The sequence below is a fragment of the Thunnus thynnus genome, chromosome 11 (genome assembly GCF_963924715.1).
Source record: "Thunnus thynnus chromosome 11, fThuThy2.1, whole genome shotgun sequence".
In the NCBI taxonomy this organism is placed as follows: Eukaryota; Metazoa; Chordata; class Actinopteri; order Scombriformes; family Scombridae; genus Thunnus; species Thunnus thynnus.
In genome coordinates this window covers 10881160-10898165 of record NC_089527.1, presented here as the reverse complement: position 1 = coordinate 10898165, position 17006 = coordinate 10881160, and the positions used below count along the sequence as shown (strand labels likewise).

Below are 17006 nucleotides of genomic sequence, written 5' to 3'. Positions count from 1 at the left end.
ATTGACAAAACAAAAGGAAAAAAAAAAACAAAAGTGATGTTGCCCATAAGGAGGTGTTGGAGATCTACCAATACACCCTTTTTAATGTGAGAGTTAGAGTTTCTGCAGTTGTTGCTGAAAATAAATTAATGAGAATGCAAATTTCATCTGGGCAAAATGGGACTGATGTGGTGATGAGATGTATTGGACAAAAGGCAGACTGATGAGGCTCCAGCCCCATGACCCTGAATAAAAGAACGAGTTTGAAAAGTTGATGGATTGACTCTGCATTACAGTTTAGTGTGAGAACTGATTAATTACATGGGTGAGCTGCAGTTTCTCATAGGCGAGCTGAGCTCAGCTTGAATATATCAATCTAGGTAGATGGTGTGTGTGTGTGTGTGTGTGTGTGTGTGTGTGTGTGGGTGTGGGTGGGTGGATTTTGAGCATTATGATGTAAAGACTGAGGAAGATGTGAACCTGCAAACAGGACACAGAACAAGGAATTCACCCTTTGATGGTTTTTGATAAGTAGAGATGAAATTAATTATTGTACCAACTCATTCACACCACTGCTAAAATTCACTTTTCGCTTGAAAGGGATATCTTGAGTGAGTTTGTACAGTATTTAAATCAACAGACTTTTCGTGTCAGCCTCTCTCTTTCTGTCTCTGAGTGACTGTCTCTTGCCCTCATCCTCTCTTCCTGACAGACAGTAGGGCCCAGTTGAATTCACCTCTGTCTAATTAACAGCTGATGTTGTTTAACAGTCACAACAGCTTTCTAGAGCAAGTGCAATTGCAGTTCTGCACAGTGAAGCTGTGAAAAAACACTCATTAATTAAAGTTTTACACTTGTTAAAGTGTAGTGCAATAAGTGTATGTGTGGAAGGGGGGATTTCAGGGCAGTGGTAGTCATCCATTACCAGCTGTTGAGGGTGTGCCGTGATTAGTGTGGGTATTGTTGATATTTGTACGTTTGAACATTTTGTATTGAGCAATGAAACACCTGAAACTGTAACTTTTCTTTCTAATTTCTCTCCTTTCATGAAAACCCATTTCTTAGATATGGTTAACATTAAAGAATAAACGCTGGACAATATTAAAAAATGGGTGTACAATAATGTGTTGAGGACAGAACAGGGTGGGGAGAGTAACCGAGTTAAGGGAGGTCAGTTTATCCTGTTGAGGGTTGCGTTGGCTAGTGTCCAGTGTCTGATCCACAGACAAACCCACCCATGTTTTCAAGAAACCTAGCAGTGACCTAACAGCACTAATGTGTCTTCCAGACATTTCCCCTCCACCTGTATCACTTCCTCAAACAAAAAAGGTAATATCAATCACTTTGGCTATTTTGGAAGGCAATATTGTCAAGCAACCTTAAACTGACCCTCAGTGTTGAAGTTTTCGCCTCTAATTTTTAAATGTATCTTTAGTAAGTCTGTCACTGTGATAGAAGTTCATAAAACACATAAGTGGCCACATTTACCGTGTTCAGAGATATTCTCTGTACTCTGCTGTTGCCAAGTCTGGATTGGCTCGTAATAGTTTTCGGGTCACATCTTTTTTTGGTTTACAGTACAAATAAAGTCCTTTCAAAGCATCGAGTGCAAACAAGCAATGAATTTCACACCGTGTTTCGTATTTTCACACCTCGAAATCAAGCATATGCCTGGTAGTATGATCACACCTCACTAGCTGGCACATTCTCCAGGTTGTCTGTTTCACAGAAACAGCATTCACACAAACCTCCACTCAACTTTACTGCCATTTCTGTTGACAACCTCTCACTGGACGGTCTCCGATTTTAGATTAAGGTTTCCCTCATTCTCACTTGTAAACAAGATCCTAAAATACTCCTCTATGATTTGGGGCTGCATCTCTCCCTCAGCCAGAAGGAGGCAATCCACCAATTTTCCAGCTGAGTACCACAGTTTTAGACTTGAAGGTACTGATCATCATCATCACGGCTGCTTCGCATTCAGCAGCAAACTGCCAGTGTGCGAGTACTGTTGAGGTCTATCTATAAACTTGATCTTTTTGCTTTTTTAGGTTTAAAATTGTCTGCCAGACTGAAGGTTTTCATTTGTGTAAAAACACTTAACCAAACTCTCCAAAATAGAGATCTACTTTTAAATCAAACTTCACATGCTCAGTGAGATATCTCACTTTTAAAACAGGACCTTTGCCTTGGCATTGTTTATGAAGATGATAAATAAATATCAAAGCCTTGATGGTTCATGAATACTGATCATGGACAGTAATGATTTTTTTATATAATTTTTTCTTAATTTCAAGTTTTTGTAGTTTATTTTGCTACCACCCTGACCTTCAGCCAATCCCAATCTTTTCTGAAGACTGCACTGACCGCCTTTTCTTATCATTATCATCTTATTGTGAAAAGATTGTTGAGTACCAAGGAACAACTCTGCCCCTACCGCCTCTGACAGGTCATAAGCTCCAAGATTATTTTCGCTTTGTTTGGATGTTTTAATGAGTTTCCTGCAACACAACATTGTTGTTTTATACAAATAAGAGTCACATACAGCTTCAGCATGTTTTTCATATCATGTTCTAGAAGACTTTTAAGCAGTTATATGGATGTAGTTTCTATTTTTTTATGATCAGAAATGAAGGTTTTATGCCAGCTTGTTTGTGTTTATGGAGAGGAAACAGAAGAAGGATGATGATGAAATGATGGAAGGATCTTGTCTTTCTTCTCCTCCCCCTCTTCCGTTCTCTCATTTTAGCCCACCATCTGGTGTTGCTTGCTAATGTCTGTGCTCACTGTAGAACAAAGACATTACACCACCTCTATACACACACACACACACACACACACACACACACACACACACACACACACACACACACACACACACACAAAGTCACTTATTTTTTGACATACAATTCCTATTCATAAACATTCCACAACATAACAAATATACATCCACCTGCTGTGTTGGCTGTCTGTAAAGGCATTTTGTGCCACGCAATTACTCACACATATAACATAAAAAGACATTTTAAGTCATTTTATTCACACAAGAACAAGCATACGCCTGCAGAGTTGGCTAGTGCCTTGAAACTAATGTTTGAAACAATGATGCTCTTTTCTGCTTCCAGACCTTTCACACCTCCTGTTCTCCCTCTCCCTCCCTTTCTCTTGTTCTTCCATGGATTTGAATTATTCTTGCATATTACTGACGGGTGCCCTTGTTTATTTTCCTTTACCCACCTGTAATTATTTTAAGACATTAGAAGGATAAACTCTTGTCATATGATTCAGCAAAAAGGAGAAGAAGGTGCTGTTTATAGTTTATACCAGGACCCAAAAAAAGAAACCTAGCTTAATCTTGGAACTGTGTTCTGGTAAATATCACAACACCACTGTTAAATGAATCCAGCATACAAAGATTATGTGACATAAACATCAGCTGTATATAGTTTTTTTTTAGCTGTGTTTTTGTGTGATGATGTTGATTTAAGTTAGAAAACATGACTTATGGATCGGCAAAGTCTAGTGGGATTCACCATCATAGACCTCACCTTAAACACAAAAGCACAAACAATGAAAAATGAAATGGCACAGCCTAAGACAATATATGAGGATTTGAATATAAACCATCCACATACACACTTTGTCTACTGATGCAAAGGATCGATTTGAAAGGTTTAAGTGTGATACCGTCAGGCTGCTATCTAGTATGTGATGAGCTGCTGACTATCTGTCTGTCCTTTTCCTGTTCTGTGTCTTTTTTTTTCCACAACAGGAAGCATTCTCCTTAGTGCCAGATGCTCCTCACACACACACACTGACATATTAAATCAGTAAACAGTTGGCAGCTGGTGACAGAGAACATTCAAAACACAACAACTTTATTGAACAGTTTCCTCATTCTGATTATCCCTCATCCATCACCGCTGCAGCCAGTGTGTGTGTGTGTGTGTGAGAGAGAGAGAAAGGGAGTGTGTGTGTGTGTGTGTTTGTGTGAGTGCTTCTGTGCATTCTGTTGTCTGTTTCTGGTGTGTGTGCGTGTGTGTGCGTGTGTGTTACATCTCACTGGTATCGTCACCAATGTGACCTCACAGAATCACTACAGTAGATCTCCCATCTGTTACACCCTCAGAGACCTGTTTGTGCACACTCACACACACTCACACACACACACACACACGCACACACACACACACATGCGTGCACACACACACGTGCACACACAAACTCCCTGGCAGCTTGGTGTCTCTGCAGGAGCTGCCATCATCCCAGTGGAGAGGAGCTGAGAAGGGTCTAATGTCTCTCTTCTTCGTCTCTCTCTGGCTCTCCGTCTCATCTTGTGTCTCTCTCTTCTGTTTATTGAAGGTTTATCAGCTCCTTCATCATCCTATCATCTAAAGTCGCTGCTGTGTCTTAAAGCCCTCAGCACATGAGTGTCACACACACACACACACACACACATATATGTCAGATTTGCTTCCAAGACGCTGGGGATCTACATGGGTATTGTCATGGCAAGATGTTCTTCCTACAAAACAAAACAAAAAAAAAATGAGATTAACATCACCTTCAGATTTATAAGATTTATAAGTACAAATGTCCACAAGATTTGTTAACGGTTTAACACTTCCTCTATCATTATTACACACAGAAATAGATTTTTTTTTTATGACCAGTAGAGGTCTGGACAAGCCTGTCTTTGTTTAGACTGTATATGCTCGCTTCTTCTGCTTTTTGAGTGCAACCACTTGACCAGCAAACTTTTCTTCCACTGCTCTCACACTCACTCACCAGTCCCGATCACATTTTTATCCAATAATTCCTATAAACTATCCCCCTTCTAAGGTTTCATTGTGAAGAAGACAACAAATATGGTTCAGAAACGTGCCAAGAAGCAATTCCGTACGCATGCGGCGAGCTTCTGCACTTGAACAGAAGGTTGCCCGGCCCACACCGTGACCCCGTATTACAACGTGACCACCCATAACCGTCCGTAGCCTCGGAAAGCGAACCCTGCGCCGCCGTCATCTGCTGTGGTTTTTCGCAGGACCTGCAGGCCTCCCCACCCCACATGTGTTGACCTCTAATATGCAGCTCCAAGGGAGATTACCCTGATGGTATTAGAGCTGTACTCGTTATAATATAAATCACTGGAAACATCAACGAGTCAGGACATACTGTTTTGTATTTGTATCTGTCCGTACAGCTTCCTCACAGACACTTAATCTGTAATATAAGAAAAAATTAATGGGGGCCAACCAATTCCTTTTCTCTTTCCATCCCCTAGATACAAACTCTGGTCACCTGTAGTTCTCTCATCCACAGACATTTCTGTTAGCCTCAAAAACCACTGTGGTTTGCACCTCTGTCTTTCTTTCCCTCTGTTTTTTGTGCGTGCCTTTTCATCCTCTTTCTTTCTTTCTCTCTATGGTTGTAAAAGCAATTCAGTCACACCAAGATTGTGGTCTGCGGTCCTCCAGCTAGAGCCTTTACACTGACCATTAGGGGATAGTGGGAGAAGAGGGGGGGGGTGGGAGATTGGACAACGGGGGCCAGTGATGGACAGTGATTTTTTTATAAGTCAAAAGCATAGCCCATAATGTCGGGTTTTGTCCCTGCAGTCCTTACCTCAGCCATTTGTGTGTGTGTGTGTGTTTGTGCGTTATCACACCTCCTGCCGCATTTAAACACAGCAGCGACTGTTGTTTGGCCTTGTAAGATGGATCCTTGGGCAGTCATTTCCACAGCATGGGACTCTCCACACAAACACATGCATATACACACAGATTTTCTCAGCATGGCTGGGTTGAGGGGCATCTGGAAGGCTCTCAATAAAAAAAAAAAAAAAAAACATGTTGTAGAAGGCAGGTGTCCTCACACACGTGCACTCATACACAAATACACGTACAGTTTAAAGCAGTGTACTCCTAATATTACACAACTAAAATCAAGACTCTTTTCTTCTCCCTCATTTTCATCTTTATTCATCTTTCTCTATTTCTCCCTCTGACTCATAGTTCATCTGACCTTTTGGGGGTGTGTTAAGGACATTTTTCTTTATGTATGTGCGTGTGTATAGTTGACTGCTCAAGCTCATTTTAATATAGTGTGTCTTTTCATATTTCTCTCACACACATTTCTAGTGCGGTTTAATAAAACAACACACATCCCACACACACACACACACACACCGACAGACACTGAGCCGTCTTGTTAATAGCGCATCGTCCCGTTGATCGATCATTGTGGCAACCCATTTAAATGTTAAACGACCAGCATGAGGAGGTTCATCTATGCAAACAGCTTTTTTCTATAACCGGATGGATTTGATAGAGTTCATTTGGCAAAGATACAAACACTTTTTTTTTTTCATAGCAATAAACAGAAAAAAAACACACACGTGGACACACACCACTGTTTATTATTTTAGTATCACACACAGATATAACCACCTATCATAGCAATGAGGCTGAAATAATAATAACGTTCCAAGAAATTGCAGTGTGCATCGGCAATTTGTTTGTGCTCATGTCCACTTCTGTGTGTGCATGCGTGTGTTTTAAAGCAATTCCAGTTAATGAAAAAGGGAGGCCTTGTTTAATTTTGTGGTTTTTTTTTTTTTTTTTGAGTTAAGCCACGAAATGGAAGCGAGTTCTTTCTCTAAGCACTTGGATGTAAAAACCGACGGAACAGTCAGGTTTGACACCAAATGATGATTTTGTTTTTCTTTCCTCGTGCTTGTTTGTCTGGTAAATTATTGGAGGAAGCCCGGAGGCTGTGCTTATTCATTGTTTTACAAGGAAATTGAATTCATCACCCAGATAAACAACTTTACATACATTTGCATATTTTTGTCAGATTCTATCAAACATCTCATGACCCGTGGGTTGTCCTGACCCTCAAGCTGAGAACTGCTGGTGTAAACTTTACTACAGTTATAACAACACCCGTCCTCTGTCTCTAAATTCATCCTGGCGTTGGTTCTGTCCCGTGCTGAGTGCAAGAAAAAGAAACCATTAATTAATGAAGACGGGAAGTTAAATCAGGTAAATAAATAATGAATCGGCGGTGGAAAAAAAAACTGAAAAGTTGATGAATCGAGCACTCTTACAGAATGTCAGAGTCTAATAAATTCTCAACGTAATTATGCGCAGAAAGTAGCTAATATTTCTCTTCTGGGTGTTTTTGAAGTTCTTTCCAAGGTTGTGGGGCTTCCTATCATGTCTGGACAGTTAGTCTGATGGGGGGGCAGTTTTTGCAGCAGGGAAAACAGTTTTCTGCAGAGTAGAGGACTTTGTGTCGGCTTAACGTTGTTAAACCTACAATCCCCACAGACAAACACTGTTTAAACCTGACACTGCTGACCCACGCAAACACACAAACACACACATACACAGGCATGCTCATAAAGAGTAAGACTGAAGTCATGCATGTACATAGACAGCCACATGTAGACTAAAGCTTGACAGGCACTCAGACATAGACTTTCTACCATGAGCACATACTGTACACTCATTCTTATTTTTTGTTTTTCATTTTCTTATTTCTGACACACACATACTCTCAGTAATGTAGATAAACATGTACACAGACACAAGAAGTCAACCATGTAAATGACATGTAAATGCATTCACAGACACAGTTATTCATGCTACAAACTTGCTTTGTCTCTGTCTGAAATGTTTTATTTGAAAACACTTCAGATATGATGTCCAGTATCAACTGGTCATTTGGAAACATCTCTGTGTCCAGTGCAGTGCAGTCGTCTTAGGGTCACATTGAACAAATTTTCAGTACAACCTTGACATCCAGTGCATATTTGAATGCCTTTTAAATCATGACCCCCTACACTACACCACACCATACCTTAACCAAAGCTTAAAGGAATAGTTGGATATTTTTTTTGTGAAATACACGCACTCGCTTTCTGGCTAAAAGTTAGATGAGGAGATCGATATGACTCTCATATCCGTGAGGTAAATATTTAGCAGCTAGTTAGCTTAGCCTAGCACAAAGACTGGAAGTGGGAGCAAACAGCTAGCCTCATTCTGTTCACAAAATCGGCAAAACAACCCAGATATATCATGTTAATTGGTAAGCTTTAGGGCAGCTGGTAAGTTTTTACTACCTTCAGACAGAGCCAGGCTATAATGTAGCTGTTTCCCCTGTCATACCAGTCTTTATGCTATGCTAAGCTATGCTAACAGGCTGCTGGCTGTAGCTTCACATTTAGCATACAAACATGAAAGTGGTATCAATCTCCTCATCTAACTCTTGGCAAGAAAACAAACAAGCATATTCCCCAAAATGCCTCACTAATACATTAACCTCACAGTGGTTGATATGCACAGATTTCATATGAATACAATTTCTTTTTTAAGTTTGTATTGAATGTTCACAAATCGTCTCCGAGCAGTATCTGCTTTATGACTAATTGTCTACTTTGAACATCTATCTGGGGACATTGTTTAAATATGACACATCACTGTCGACATCAGTTGTGTTATTAGATAAGATAATATAATTTCTCCTGCAAAGCTCCTGTTTTGGACTTCATGCTGTGCTACAGACTACTCAATTATTTTTCTCATCTGATCCACAGAAAAGTTTCTTGTCTCTCTAAAAACGAATCTTTCAGAAATAACAGTTTATCTGAGGTTGTTCAGTATTTGGAATGGAAAAAGTGTTTTTGGACGTTTACTTGCATTATATTTCAAAAAAGTATAATCCATATGTGCAACAGTGTTACCTCTCCCGCTGAGCAATCACTAGCTTCTAACACACTTTTATTTGGCGGGATCCACTCGCTTCCTTTGTTTCCAATGTTTTTCCTGTTAACTTTCTCTCAGATGCAGTCGTTACTGCCATACTTCTCTGTTGATAATATGTTGTTTTTCCACCATCATTCTTGGATTATGATAGTCATTTCTGTCTGAACAGTCTCTTGTTGCTTCTTGTTTCTTTTTCTGGTTTATATGCTTTCCTCTCTATACTCACTTCACTCTCACTATTTTTCTCTCTCTGGCTCTCTGTGTTTGACACATTCTCCAATTACCTCTTGAAAATGCACAGGTCATTTTATTGATGTTGCTTAGCCGAGAGATGAAGAAAGAAGCAGACAGTCCAAATGGCTTTTTTCATTTTCCTTTTTTTTTTTTTTTTCTTCTTTTCTTCGAAAATAGACTGGCTGCAATTTTTCACTCATAGAGAATTTTAGCTGAAAAGCTCCTTGTGATGGTTTCTCTCAAATGGAAAAGCTTTTAGTTTTAGCTTTTGGAGACAATTCAAACCCAATGAGCTGACCTCTGTCTCCTCATCCTCACCCTGTTTCCACCCTTCTCCCTTCCTCATTTGATGTCTCTCCTCTTCTACCTCCATTACTCTCACTCTCAGAAGGACGAGGTGTCCCGTGGGCCAGGCTTTATTTCGGAGAATGGGAAGGAGCAGCTCATGTTTGAGGTGCCTCTCAATGACACCGGCTCGGCAGGGCTGGGCATCAGCCTCAAAGGAAACAAGTCCAGGGAGACGGGAGAGGATCTGGGAATCTTTATCAAATCCATTATACACGGAGGGGCTGCATACAAGGTGACATAATATTCTCATATGTACGCAGATGAGCAAAAATATACAGAAAAACAGTGCACATTTCTTAAAATTGTTAGCTGATAAGGGAAAGGGAAATGCAGCAGGGGTCCCCTGGCCGTGGATGTTGCAGTTATATGGTATGCGCCTTAACCATTAGACCACCAGGGTGCCCCGAATTTATCTTGGTTTGATAAAAGAGATGTTCAGTGAAAGCCACGTGTGTGTGTGTCCCATTATAAACATCACCAAAGTGGTTCAGTCAGATTTTTCCTGCCATTTATTAAGAGACAGCTGAATGAAAACACAGCATAAGGTAAAATGAATGAGGCACTTTGACATCAAGCTAATCAATTAAGGACACACAAATACATACATGCAAATAAGGTTGCATGATTTTTGAGCTAACAATGATCTTGTAAAAACATACATATGTCTGAAATCCAGTGCAGTGCACAGAATGTTTCAATCAAGCTGATGTGCGTGTCTTATAGGACGGGCGTCTGTGTATCAATGACCAGCTGGTAGCAGTTAACGGAGAGTCGCTGCTAGGACGCTCCAATCATGTGGCCATGGAGACACTGCGCCACTCTATGTCACATGAGGGAAATGTAAGAGGGACAATCCAGCTTGTGGTCCTGAGGGCTCTGAAGGTACACACACACACACACACAGAGTAACCCACACATTTAGAGCATCAATTCATTTGAGTTTTAGGTGAAAAAGGGCAACAAACAAAGTACAGTGGAACACAAGATCACACTTTCTCAACAGCAGATAATTTTCCAAGGCAACAGTTCCAAGAAAATGAGCATCATGTTTACTTTAAATTCTCCCTCCAGTCAAAATTGTGTTTTTCTCGTATTTTGATCCCTGACCTGGATGTTTGAGCTTCACTGTGCAGAATGATGTATGTACAGAGTTTAACACTAGAAGGCTGTTTTCACATTCATCTGCTGAAAGGGTAGAGTTTCACTGTGCTCACCCAAAATCTTGAGGTGAAGGGGCGCACATATGAGCGTGATTTGTGACATTACAAATCATCTTCGGAGCCAATTGAGGGCCAGTAAAAAAAAAAAAAAACTTACACAAGTGAAGCCTGAAGCCATCACTGCACATGCACTAAAAATAGACTTTTCAATGAAACAAGAGGAATCTTGTGTCCAGCAGTCAAACTACCCATAGATTCAAGATACAATGAGGGAGAAGGAGTTATCATTTTAAGTATTTTTAACAAACATTTTTGTGGAAAAAGTGTCAGACACAATTCATTGTTCCAAGCAGAGTATTTTTTTTACGTCCTAAGACATGTCTAGAGGTGATCTTTAAATTTGTGGACTGAAATTCACTATCTGAGATTAAGTGGAATATGGGGGGGAAAAAAATGTTTATTTTAGGTTTTAATATTCACCATAATCACACTTGCTGGTCTGAATGTGTGTAATAGCCACACGAAGGCTATTGCTGATGAACATAAGGAGCATGTTTATGTTTTAATGGATGAATAAATGTGAAACACATACTGAATTAAGTATGTTTTTATTACCTTTTGAAAGGCAGAATCTAGGTTGGGACACCTACTGTGAGAATGCAAACATGCCTCTGTCACTTGACTAAGAAGAAAACAAACATGCGTGCTTCTTTTTATCTTCACTCAGTATCTCCTATCCCCTCTCTTGGCTCTCAATGACTACAGCATCTTTTTTTTTTTTTTTCTCCCTGCAGTCTATTGACTCTGCCTCTTTCTACACATGATGACTTTTTAGCCCTTCCACCCATTCTTTCGCATACTTGACACTAGTCTCCCTGCTCTCTTCTCTGCTCTTACCGGCGGCAGCAGCAAAAAGAGCATTTGCACTTCAGTTTTTTTTTTGTGTGTTTGTGTCAGTGTGCTTGTTTTGTGTGTGTTCTTCACTCAGCTGTATCTCTTTTCTTTATGAGTAAAAAGATGCTTTTCATCTCGGGCTGCTTTTCAGCTGATGCCTTTTTACGTGGCTCTGCAGAATGTTTGTACAATCCCTTGTACACACAAGTGTAAATGGCTTTTTGCCATGGCCTGCCGGTAGTGGGGGGAAAAAAACCCACTACATATACACCCTGGATGATATGCTCACACACACACAAACACAACAAGCACACAGACAAATAAATAGATGAACGCAAAGAGAGACCACACAGAGGACAAAGGTTTTAGTATTAATGGGAATTTAGAGTCGTTGATATAAATGAGGTGTAGAAAATATTAGAAACACCTCTCGGCACAATGTAATACACACTATAGTTGTAAAAAACCCACCTTTCTAAAACTATTTCAACAAAACTCAAAGGTAGGATTTATTTTCCTAATAAACTGGCAACTGAGTGCATGCGTGCATGTAGTTGTGTGCTTGGGCTCGCAGGGCTTAGGGCATCCCCCTGCCAATAGCTTGATGGTGGAAGCTGTTAGCAACATCAAAGAGTTGCATCCATGTTTTCCCTCTTTGTCTTGAAGAGTGGAAAAGAATGGATAAAAAGAGAGGAAGATAAAGGCAGATAGATAAGAGACTATACCTTAAAAGCCTTTTTTAGGCTTCAGTATTGATGCTTTTAACATTACAGAAGTAGACCGTTCTATTTTTTTCCTCTTCTGATGTTTTTTTTTTCCTGTATGTGCCCTTTTACTCTTTCTTTTACACTCAGTTCTTCTTACTGTATTCATCTTCAGCCAGCTCTCTCTAATCTCACAGTTTATCCAGCTGGTCCTTCTCACTTAGTAACTATTCAAACATCATCATGCTAAATAACAATGGCTCTATACAAGTTCCATATCGATAATCTGATGCTGTTTCCTTAACATCACAATATCTGAATTTTTTCATGTTTCTGTATAACTGTCAATATTAGGCATAAGGGAACTTCGATGAAGTACCCTGCTTTGTAGTATGATAGGGTTAGGACTTCATAGCACCCAGTACCTTTCCTTACTAATATTAAGTGTTTAGGAATAGCACTCTTTTGTGGAGGAACTACTCTAGCCTGACCTTCTTTAGCATGCCAACACCTTGACAAGAACCACAAACTGCTTTCAAGTGGAGCAAATGAGTTATGAGAGCTGAGAGCACAATTTAAACCTAAAGGACTGTTACATTATCTGGGATACTCCTGAGTTTCTGTGTTCTGTAATACTGAGGATATCGTTTAAAAGACATTTTTGAAATGAAGGAACATTTATGGATCCAGCAGCCATAATGTATTTGTTTGTTTATCCAGGTCAACACAGGAAAAATATAATAAATGTAATGTATGATGTGTCAAGCTGAATCTAATTTGCATCTCAGTCCATGTTTAGGTTTTTGAGTTCAGTATAAAAGAACTGAACATAAAAACAGGTTTTTGTAAAGCAAAATTGTTTTTATACCTCAACAATCACTTCTTCGGTGTCTGGAGAGTGAGAACCATTTGTTTTTACAGAATAAAGTGATTGCACTATGACACCGGCTAATGGGATGCGTGCTGGGAGAGAGCCAGGAAGGGGAGGGGGGGGACTGGTGAAGAGTGGTGTCTCCTGGGTGGGAATCGGTGGAGATGCTGTGAGTGGGGCAGGTGCTGGTGTTCATGGGGGGTCAAGAGGAAGATGACAAAGCAGATTTATTACACATATGTTTTTTTTTTTTTTTGCTGTTTGAGTGGAGGGCTTATGCAGCGCAGATACACAGAAAAACACCCAAACACACTGCACCACACAGTCTAAATTGCATACATATGCATACATGTTAATGGGTAAGGGTTAGAATATTCTCTACTTACAGTACGCTCACAAATGACAAATACATGCAAATTAAATTCCTAAAGAAATAATACACATAAAAAGACACACATCAAGACTGAAATCCCTGCTTTGTTTGATTGTTAGAGGGCCAACCCTCCCTGAGGATTAGTGTCAGTAAGACTGTCATTGCCCCCCACACATACAGACACAGACGAGTGTAGCGGTGTTAAAGACAGTTACAACCCACGGGTCATGGGAAACAGGTCTTTTACCTTGATCCTCCACCATCCTTTCACTCTCTTTTTATTCAATCTCCTTGACATCTAATTGTGTTTGAATAGACAACTACAAAGCCCTAACTCACTCCTCTGGTCATCACTCCATTTAAACGCAGTCCGCATACCAAACATTTGTACCTTATTCATGTATTATGTTGTTATTTATGATTTATTTCATGATTCATTTAGAGTTCATTTCATTATTTTAGTTAGCTAGTTAGTTGTTTTTGTTTGCTTAAAGGGGACATATTATGCACATTTCCAGGTCTATATTTTTATTCTATCTTTCTTACTCTACTGGAATATCTTTGCATGGTTCAAAAATAACTCCTTATTTATCTTATACCAGCTCTTTATTCAGACCCTCAGTTCAGCCTCCGTCTGAAACAGGCAGTTTTAGCTCCTGTCTCTTTAAGGCCCTCCCACCCGATGAGCCTGCTCTGTTCTGATTGGGTAGCTTCTGGAAACTGAACCAAATACATCTTTACATGTCTGAGAGAAAATTCGATCTGAAAAATGCGAGTGGACAATGCAAACAACCGTAGCAACAGAGGCTATGTAACGTACGGCTGTTTGTGGGCATGCGTGAACAATCTGATGTTAGTTTGAGGAGGAAGTAGAGGTAACTTTATAAACGGAGCATTTAGGGAGCATTTTTACATATAATCACTCAAGTTTTGGAACTTTAACCATGTTTACCACAGACATCTGGCATCATAACAATATATAAATTACATAAAATCAGAAAATGTGAAAAAAGCATGATATATCCCCTTTAAAAAAGTATAAAAAGGAAACTATTCGATAGTCTTTATTTTGTGATCTGTCTGTATGAATTGTGTATTTTTGTTACCTTCATTTTGCAGGAACAACACGGAGTGTCACCCAACCGCTCATTTGACAGCTCCTCTAGCCTTCCTGGACTGATGAGCCCGGTGAACGGCCTGACAGGATTGGTCAGTCAGACCAACGGCCCCGTTCACCCTCCCATGGTGAACAACAATCTTTATGCATCTAACGGTGAGCGGAGGTTTTTCACTTCAGCTGTTCGTCAGCAAGCTAACGGATATTTACATATAGCTCTATTCTGATTTTATTTATTTCATTGCATTATTGATTTTGAATCCTGGAAAAAAAACAGTTCTTGCTTCTTCTCTCTTTATCTTGTCTTTGGGTATATCAGATATAACAGTATGGAGCATAGCAGTGGACAGTTCATGCAAATACACCAAAAAAACCTTTGACACAATGTGAAAACTTGCAGTGGAAAAATAAGAATTTCTTCTAGACCTGCAGGCTCTTTTTGAAAGACTTTTAAAGCATTTACAATTAAATTCCTATTTGAGAACTGCTTCTCAAGTATCAAACGGTTGGCGTAGAATCCCCGGTCAAACTCTTAGGCTTGTTTAATCAGTGTTTGCTTGCATATTCCAGATCTAAATTAGGACACCAGGAAATGTAGCTTATTTATATTTAATAAGACAAAGTTATTGCATATCGGCTTTTTGTTAAGATAATAATAATAATGAACTCTCATGCATTGAGAAGTTTGGCATATCTTGTTAAATTTAATCGGGTTCTGAAAAAAACATGTTTATATTCCTCAAACCAAGTTATAATTAAAAAAAATAAACATTGTAATCTTTTATTAGTATTTTGAACTAAATACAAGGGCTAACTGAGGAAACGGTACTGCTGGGAAATTATATGTTCAAACCAACATAGCAAACATTTTCCACTGTTATATTAATATTATATAATAATATTATAATAAGTACAGCCTCCTGTGTTTTTAAAGTGCCATGATATATGCCATGATAATCTACATTGTACATTATTTTTTTAAATCAAATTCTCAGTTAAAGGAAGCATTTTTAAGCATTTATTTTGACACAACAACACTCAAACAAATGCTGATTTGATCATTTTGACTGTTTGCACTTAACAAAGACGTATTCCCAAACGCTTTTTACAACTACTTTCAGCTCTTTTCCCATTTTAATCAGTGATAAGAATGGCCGGAATTTGTTAGGGGGATCCCTGCATGTTTTTTTTATGAAATTGCTCCCCACTAATTTCTGATACATATTTATACTGACCACACACACTGGCAACACAGACATTTTTCTCTAATAAAACCAATTTCCAACACTGTTTATTTCTCATGTTGCCTCCTGGAACAGCGTTCTGGTTAATTCCGACCCCGTTCAACTCCTGATTTATTTTGTTTTTCTGTTTTATTTTTTATTTTTTGCCGTTGAAGCAAGCATCAAAGGTGGGCACATCATTTGCCATAAGCTCAGTAAAACACTAAATAAGTTTAATAATGATGAAAAATAAACTATGTCTTCAAGATTAAACAAACTAAAAATAAACACAAACAAAACAGATATTGTCATTCACAGTGCAACTTTAATTAGAGACTATTTTGGCCCTATTTTCCCTTTCATTCTCTCTCTCTCTCTCTCTCTCTCTCTCTCTCTCTCTCTCTCTCCACGTTTTTTTATTTTTCTCAAGGTTCTGCTGTTTGTTTGTTATTGCAGGGTTCAGCCTGTTATAAAGAGTTATTTTAGTGCCGTGTGTTTCATATCGCTCTTTCTCACTAACTCTATCCACTCCCACTCCTATTTATCTTTATGTGCTTGTGTGTGTGCGTGTGTGTGTGTGTGTGTGCGTGACTGAGCATGCTCGCCTGACTGTATACGTGTACATGCTTGTGTTACCATTAGTGCATGTGTGCCTGTTTGTTAAAAAAAAGTGTGTATTTGTGTATGTTTGTTTCAGAATGATATCTCTGCTTGTTTAGAACTGAGTCGATGGCTGCTGTGTGTGTGTGTGTGTGTGTGTGTGTGTGTGTGTGTGTGTGTGTGTGTGTGTGTGTGTGTGTGTGTGTGTGTGTGTGTGTGTGTGTGTGTTGGTTCAGGGATGGGATTGGTGGCCAGTATCAAACAGTGTTGTTTTTTTGTGTGTTTACACTGCATCTGATAAACAGCTCTGACCTTGAACACACGTCGCTGTTCAAATTCACCTCGGCTGTGGTGTCATTTACATGCACGCTCTAGTGTTATCCGTGTGTGTGTGTGTCCACATACTATGTAGCACATTTCTCAGGCTCTGTTTGTGTGTGTGTGTGTACACTTGTGCACTTGACACTATTTCACTCCTCCTAATGAACTATTTCACATGCTGAATCCATCTTATGTGGTATTGAAGTCCAAATTAAAATGAAGATTTTTCTCGCACTGATGTTTGCATTTGCAGAAGAATAAATTGAGTTTAATGAGTCCCTACATATGTATTTATGCAGATGTGTTATTTTTTTGCATTTTATAGCTCTTTCTCTTTATCTCAAATCCATCGCTGCATCTCATTCTGTCCGCTACCTTCCTCTTTCTCACTTTTTCCTTTTCTTGTCTCTTTGT

General features: G+C 39.3%; 1 protein-coding gene across 7 annotated transcripts in view; it reads left to right on the top strand.

Moving 5' to 3' along the window:
• The window catches only part of pard3bb (par-3 family cell polarity regulator beta b), a 227837-nt gene that overhangs the window by 92435 nt on the left and 118396 nt on the right, over positions 1-17006 (top strand). For all 7 annotated transcript variants that reach the window (XM_067603150.1, XM_067603151.1, XM_067603155.1 and 4 more), the window contains 3 exons: positions 9370-9561; positions 10053-10211; positions 14451-14604. In XM_067603150.1, coding sequence (XP_067459251.1) covers positions 9370-9561; positions 10053-10211; positions 14451-14604 — 505 coding nt within the window. The remainder of the gene's footprint in view (positions 1-9369; positions 9562-10052; positions 10212-14450; positions 14605-17006) is intronic.